This window comes from Phodopus roborovskii, unplaced genomic scaffold, assembly GCF_943737965.1.
Source record: "Phodopus roborovskii unplaced genomic scaffold, PHOROB, whole genome shotgun sequence".
In the NCBI taxonomy this organism is placed as follows: domain Eukaryota; kingdom Metazoa; phylum Chordata; class Mammalia; order Rodentia; family Cricetidae; genus Phodopus; species Phodopus roborovskii.
In genome coordinates this window covers 12555272-12562381 of record NW_026126413.1, presented here as the reverse complement: position 1 = coordinate 12562381, position 7110 = coordinate 12555272, and the positions used below count along the sequence as shown (strand labels likewise).

The 7110-nt window shown below is 45.1% G+C and overlaps 1 protein-coding gene across 2 annotated transcripts; it reads left to right on the top strand.

Annotated features, from left to right (window-relative positions):
• Positions 1-4715: 4715 nt before the first annotated feature.
• Cartpt (CART prepropeptide) lies at positions 4716-6727 on the top strand. 2 transcript variants are annotated; one of them, XM_051182834.1, is made up of 3 exons: positions 4716-5112; positions 5622-5744; positions 6455-6727. In XM_051182834.1, exons 1-3 carry the CDS (start codon positions 4954-4956, stop codon positions 6560-6562), a joined length of 390 nt encoding a protein of 129 aa, XP_051038791.1. In that variant the 5' UTR covers positions 4716-4953; the 3' UTR covers positions 6563-6727. The 2 variants fall into 2 exon arrangements, with proteins under 2 accessions (XP_051038791.1, XP_051038792.1); XM_051182835.1 differs by having other exon boundaries at positions 4733-5112; positions 5661-5744.
• Positions 6728-7110: the final 383 nt, after the last annotated feature.

The following is a 7110-nucleotide window of genomic DNA, read 5'->3' as shown; positions in this document are numbered from 1 at the left end:
CGACGCGAATCTGTTAGGGAAGAACAGGACGTGCAAGTAGACTGCAGAAATGGAAATAGGTGCCACCTTAGAGCTTACACAAGTGTTCCAAGGAGAGCAAAGTGATGCTTAACTTGGAGGAAGACAACGTCTTAAAAACAGACATCGAAGAAGTTGATACAATTATGTTTTGCTGTTGCACAGAGCGTGGCTGGAAAAATGAGTGGAGGCTAATGGGTAACAAGGTGGTCTGACGTCTCAACAGTATGACAGCCTAACAAGCCAGTGCTATCGTGATCTGTATGGGAAGAGAAAGCATTCAAAATTTAAGGGTGAGAAATACAGGCCCATGGGGGAAAGGGAAGCCATAATTTTGGTGTTTTGAACCATCATGACCTCATTTTATCTTTCAACCTCTGGGGACTGTGAGGCTCTCATTTAGTAATACCAGTTAGTCTATAAATTCACACTTTTAAAAAAAATGTTTTCTTGCCAAGCCACATCACAAATTAATCAATGTTATTATTATTATTACTGAAAAAGGTTCAAAACTCTAAGAGACAGATATGCGTAAGAAGTGTCAAGTTTGACATTTTCTTCTGGAAGCAGCCTATCCTGAGATGCTCTCGCTACTTAGGTGCTTATTGCCCTGCTGTTGGCTGATGAGATTTTTTTTTTTTTTTGTACTTGTTGTTTCAGTGAGCAGACCTACAGGATGACTCTATCTCAGGGTAAGAGAGGTTGACCCTGTACATCTCCATAGACATATGCTGCTTATGGCTTTTCTTTGGTGAGGTGACCTGCTTTCCTTTTCTATATCTGGGATGATAAATAGTGATTAATTCCAATGATCACGTTAAAATTATTCAATAGACAAAGAACTACAGGCAATCAAGGATGAGAGTGGGAAAAATAGTCCTCCCCAAGGATAAGCGCCCTAAAATTGATTATCTATTCTTAAGTGGTAAATCCTAAAATCATGTGCCTACAAATAACACTATATGGACTGAGATGGTTGTATTTCTATATTTAGGTACCTATAACTATAACACCTAAGAAAAAGGATAGTACTTCAAAAGGCAGCCAAGGGGTGTGTGTGGGAGGGGCTGGGAGAGGAAAGGAGAAATGTAAATATGTTTTAATTGAAAAGGAAAGAAAGCTTTCTCTTAACTCAGTCCACAAAGATTTCCTTCTGGGAATATTTTTCTTCTAGAAGTGATTTTTCTAGGAGTGTAGAGTTCTTAAATTTAGGTTCACAGTCTATTTCAAGTTAGTTTTTATGTATGATGTGATGGATAAATGAGGTTAATTTATTTTATACACATCTTAGTTTGCTCTAGTACAATTTAGACACTGTTTCCTCTTTGGGTTTCTTTGGGCTGAGAAAGGAGTTGGCTTATTATAGGAATAAAGAGGAAGTCAGTGTGGCCTGAATACAGTAAGGGAGGAAAGGCATGTTCAGTGCTGATGCTAGAGAAGTTAGGGGCCAAATCATAAGCACGTAAGGAACCTTGAAAAGAAAATTGTATTTTATTCTATGAAAATTTAATTGCTTCAAGGGTTTTAAGAAGGGCATTGCATGATCCAATTTACAATTTACTTCTTTTAAATATAAAGGTTGCTTTTTTTTTTTTTTTTTTTTTTTTTTTTTTTTTGGGAACAGGGTTCTCCACATAGCCCTGACTGACCTGGAACTGGAACTGACTCTGTAGACTACGCTGACCTTGAACTGACAGAGATCCACCTACCTTTGCCTCCTGAGTGCTGGGATTAAAGGTGTGCCCACCACCACTGTTTGACACCTCAAGATGTGTTTAACAAATCTGATAAACTCACTCTGATACTTAGCCATGCAATAGTTTAAAATTTATTTATTAGTATTGTGTGTTTGCACATGCATGATATCTATGTAGGGATATGTGCTATTATAATGTATATACAGAGGTCAGAGGACAATATTGTAGAATCATTTCTTCTGTCTTTGTGTAGGTTCCACGGGATTAAATTCAGGTCACCAGGCTTCCTCAGTAAGTGCCTTTACCTGCTGGCCCACTTAACCAGCCCCAGTTATTAGCATAATGTATATGTTTTGGTTATCAAAAGTGGGCTTTACTCCTTTAATGAAGTCATTAGAAAGTAATAAGTATAAACTGTCCTGATGGCATGATATAAAGGCTATAGAACATCTCGTTCATTGTTCCTTGTTTAGTCAAACCAACATAAATATTTTTTGGGAAGAATATTACCCAAGCTTTACTACATAGGGTCTCTTCAAAATCCTCTGGAACAGTGTTTCTCAACCTATGAGTCATGACCCCTCTAGGGTCGAATGACCTTTTACGGGTGTCACATGTCAGATATTTACACTACAATTCATAGCAAGGGCAAATTAGAGTCAGGAGGTAGCAATGGAAATCATTTTATGGCTGGGGGTCACCGCAACATGAGAAACTGTATTAAGGGGTCACAGCATTAGGAAGGTTGACAACCACTGGCCTAGGAGGTCATTCTTCTCAAGAAGTAAAAGGCACTGCTGTGGTTTGGAAATAAATGACCCTGATAAGCCTGTGAAGCAAGTCAACTTCTAAAGGATGGCTCAAGACTCCTTCCTCTAACTCCAGCTGCCCGTGGTGTCCTGCTTCTGTGAAAATGATGGCATCAGCTGAGTTTCATCAGGGCTTGAGTTGCTTTCCTGGTATAAATGGCACAAATGGGAAGGCTATCCCTTGTACTTGGGGACAACATTTGACAGCTACTGCTGCACTGGGGGTGTTCGCATCCTTGTGGAAGGATGAGCCAAGCTGTCACTGGGAGTTATTTTTCTTCTGAAATGTGGACTATGATTACGATCACGGGAGACTTCCCCCCCCCCCCAGTGAGTGCCATTGCATCTGTTTAAGGTTTAAAAGGTAAAATGAGCTCCTGATGGAATTTCATGCAGAATTAAAAGGCATGTGTGAAAAGCAGAGCTTGGGGGAGGTGTTAGACACATTTCCAGGTTGGACTTACCTCAAATGAAATATAAAATACATTCCATTTATCAGAAGAAACATTAGTTCTTGAATTTCACCCAAATACACATTTGAGTGATAATTAAACCCTCAACAATTGAAGAAAACAGATACATATTCTGTATTAACTGTTTCAGCAATCCACAACAAGCGGTACACAATAAGGTTGTAGGAGAATAAACTGAAAGAGGCTTGAGACTCAGTAGCCATGGAAATTTACAAATTGAGATTTACATCACAAGAAACAGCGAGCCATTTAAAGATGTAGGAAGACATTTTCAGGTAAGGTAAATGAAAAGGCATCAAAGTAGGAGAAAGATTGGATTATTAGAGGATCAAGAAGGCTAGCAAGAGCGGAGTGGCAGGATTTGTGGCAGGGGGTGAGATGCAGATAATGCAATAGTTCATATAGCCGATTGGATGCCGATTCCTACCGAGAAGCCATTAGTGTGTTTTTGGACACAACATGATGGCTGGTGTTGAACTGTGCAAGAGAAGGGGGTGGGGATTAAGAAACTGACGGACTGTAGGCAGGCTGGAGCAATCGACCGGGATTGCGGTGTGAAGATGGGATGGGAGGGAATGGATACACTCAGGAGCAGTTGAGGGGAAGAGGGCGTGATGGAAGAAGCCAGGTCAAGGAGCAGATGGGGTTGCTTACAGGCAAGCGGGAAAGCATCCTTTCCACAGGAGCCGCTGTTTGCACTCAGGATGTGAGGACCTTAACCTCACAAAACCTCTGCTGTTTCTTCCTAAGCCGGAGAACCTGGCTCACAGTTGGCTTCTGATCTCTTGAGATCTTTGCAGAGTCAGGGAGCTGAATTTTCTTTCACACCTTTATTTTCTGGAATTCTTGGGTACCAGAGACGGTGGGAAGGAGGAGTTCTATGGGATGGTTAAATTTGCCCTGAGTTAAATTTGAGGCAGGGCACGTGCAGCCCTTGGATGTCTCCACAGTTCTAAGCGAAGGGACCAGGAGGCTTAGCGTTTATTGTGGTGAGAGCAAGGAGCTGGGCACACAAGAGCTGGTCCTTTCATACTTGCAGTGACTATGAGATACATTCTTTCAATTTCAGTTTTACGAAATGAAGGTAGGGGTTCAGAGAGCTTCTTTATTTTTAGTTTTAATTGTGTGTGTGTATGTGTAGGTACCTGCGCGGTGGGTGCTGGGAACTGAAATCAGGTCTTGCAAGAGCAGTACATGCTCTCAGTCATTGAACCATCTATCCGGCCTCTCAGCGAGATTCACTTCGTTTGGAAATGATTGGACTGGACCCAGAGTCAGATTCTTTGACTCCCGCTCGGTTCCTGTGCGGGGTTACTCTCCTCTCCAGGTTGCCAACATCACTTAGTTGCCACAGAGCCCCTGGTGCAGAAGGACGCAATCTCCCTTTATCTAGTATGCTGATTGTCTCCCTCACCCCCTAGCTTGCCTAGGATTGTGCTCAGCAAGCGAGCCTGCTGGAGGAAACACATCTTTTTTTGCTGCCGCACCCCGGGCTTGGGGATGCGAGAGGCAAGGCAGAGCCTGTGAGCAGGACTGTGGTGCATGCACCACCGCTAAGCTGAGGGAAGCAACTCTTCAGCCTGTTCATTGCCCCGAAGGCATTTTCCATTTCATGGGCCCTCCCGCTTCCTATCCCTCTCACCCTTGGCCCCCCACTTTCAGCTCTGGCCCCTCAGGGAGAGTCCCTGGCCGCGGGGCTGACAGCATTTGGGGGCACCAGGTCTTGTTCTCTGCACTCCAGCCCATCTGTGCGCAGAGCCTCGTTCCCGGGCTCCCGGAGCCCGGCGGGCATTGACGTCAAACGGCAGCGGAGCGCTGCCTACAGACGGCTGACCCGGGCCCTCCTCCACACCCCCGTCCTTCCTCGCCCCCTCCCTCTTCCCGGCACCCGCTTCAGCCGGCTGGCTATAAGAAGCGGGAGAGCGCGGTGCCTGAGCAGAGACGAGGTCCAGCACCATGGAGAGCTCCCGCCTGCGGCTGCTACCCCTCCTGGGCGCCGCCCTGTTGCTACTGCTCCCTTTGCTGGGTGCCGGTGCCCAGGAGGATGCCGAGCTGCAGCCCCGAGCTCTGGACATCTACTCTGCCGTGGAGGATGCGTCCCATGAGAAGGAGCTGGTCAGTATTCCCCTCGCTTCGGGTTCCCCCTGGGCTGCCGCGGGGCCCTTGCTTTGCATGCGTCCCTCTTCCGCCCCCGACCCACCAAGAGGGCAGAGACCCTGGAGCCGGATTTCTTTCTTTCTTTCTTTCTTTCTTTCTTTCTTTCTTTCTTTCTTTCTTTCTTTCTTTCTTTCTCTCTCTCTCTCTCTCTCTCTCTCTCTCTCTCTCTCTTTCTTTCTTTCTTTCTTTCTTCCTTTTTAAATAAACCCCTGGTACTTTCTATCAAACAAAGATGTATAAGTCCACGGGCTACGGGTTGCATGTCGAGAGAATCCCTAGTTGTGGCTGTTCCAGGCACTGTGCACCTTGGAGGCTTTGGGAGGTGAGGTCAGGTCTAGGGACTTCGCCCGCAGGGCTTCCTCTCCATCACCATCCATCCCCCCCCTACTTGTCCCGCTGTCCTTCGGTTGTGTGTCTTGGGCTCCTTATAACTGGGCTGAAAGTGAGCACCTCTGCTGGGCTCGCAGCCAAGGCGGCAACTCCGGGCTCCCGGCACTGTGTTGCAGATTGAAGCGCTGCAGGAAGTCCTAAAGAAGCTCAAGAGCAAACGCATTCCGATCTACGAGAAGAAGTATGGCCAAGTGCCCATGGTAAGGCTCCTGGCCATCCCTCCCTCACTATTCCAGGAGAAAAGACTGCCTTGAGTCTTACACAAGATCTCTACTCTAGCAGGTGGCAGAGCAGCTCAGGTGATGTCCTCCTTGCTATTTCTCTATCTACCCTTTGCTCCCTGGGAAAAGACTTTTAGAGCAGGAAAACAGTCCTGTGATGTGGGTGGGACTATTTCCTGAAACATCATAGTTGGACCAGCCTTAATTCCCTTTAATTCCTCCTAGAGCACGATAAGACTTTTCTTTATCATTTTTGTTGTTGTTTTGTTTCTTAAAATCCTGGATAAAAAGATTTCAGGACTGGTCACCTTTGTTGGAACAGCTCTAGGTAAAAATCACACACACACACACACCATGCCTTCTGTTTTCCTTCTTTGGGCAAGGAAATGAGAAAGTGGAAAACAAAAGGTTATGGGTAAGTATATTATACATTTCATATGTCTTAGATACAAAGGTCTGGGTGGTTTCCCCCCCCCTTTTTTTTTTTAAATAAACAAGGAAAGGAAGCTCAAAATGCAGTTCCTTAAATTTCTTCCTTTAACTATCCTTCTGAAATTATGAGCCTGGGGCTCCGGGCTCCCTGGGCTTGGGTCTGTACTTAGAGTGGAGGTCGTGGCAATGGTCTAGTCATTCCTCCCAAGAGGCTGCTCCTCTGGGACCCCAGTAACCACTGGTTGTGTTGTTGGCAGTGTGATGCTGGAGAGCAGTGCGCAGTGCGGAAAGGGGCCCGGATCGGGAAGCTGTGTGACTGTCCCCGAGGAACATCCTGCAATTCCTTCCTCTTGAAGTGCTTATGAATGGGACAGCCTCCCTCTTAAGTTCCCACATTCCCTCTTTCCCCAAAGGAGCACTCTTTTATCCCTGGAGCCCTGGCTTTAGCAACAATAAAGTTTGCATTCCCTTCCAAGAGTGGATGGGATCTTTCCCTGCTGTTTCAAAATAAAAGAGCACATTTGATGTTACTGTGTGAAGGATAATGCCTTGCATGGTGTTGGTTGTGTGTGCAAAGTATTCTTTTCTCATTTTATTCATCTGACACGTTCTTGTGAACCTTCCCGGGAAGAAGAACTCTGCTTAAAAGGTGTATTTCTGTATGAAAATTAGATCTAGTTAATTTTGGCAGATGACATCACAACCTGGGAAATAAATTACCCTAAGCAACACAAATTGAAGCATGCAAAAATTATACATAATAAACCGTTTTTAATAATTGCGCACAGTACATGGCTGTTTCTACATAAGTAGGAATGATGGGATTAATCATGCTGTTGTTTTCAAAGAGAAATATTTTAAAAATAGCTGTCTATTGGGAGAGCAGCACCTCAGCTCCAGTGAGTTTTGATCA

What these genes read in the sequence shown, in the direction of transcription:
- Cartpt (XM_051182834.1), top strand. Translation starts at nt 4,954, where the DNA reads ATGGAGAGCTCCCGCCTGCGGCTGCTACCCCTCCTGGGCGCCGCCCTG. An exon ending in CGTCCCATGAGAAGGAGCTG is followed by an intron (nt 5,113 to 5,621) that starts GTCAGTATTCCC and finishes CTGGGCTCGCAG; the next exon opens with CCAAGGCGGCAACTCCGGGC. An exon ending in AGTATGGCCAAGTGCCCATG is followed by an intron (nt 5,745 to 6,454) that starts GTAAGGCTCCTG and finishes TGTTGTTGGCAG; the next exon opens with TGTGATGCTGGAGAGCAGTG.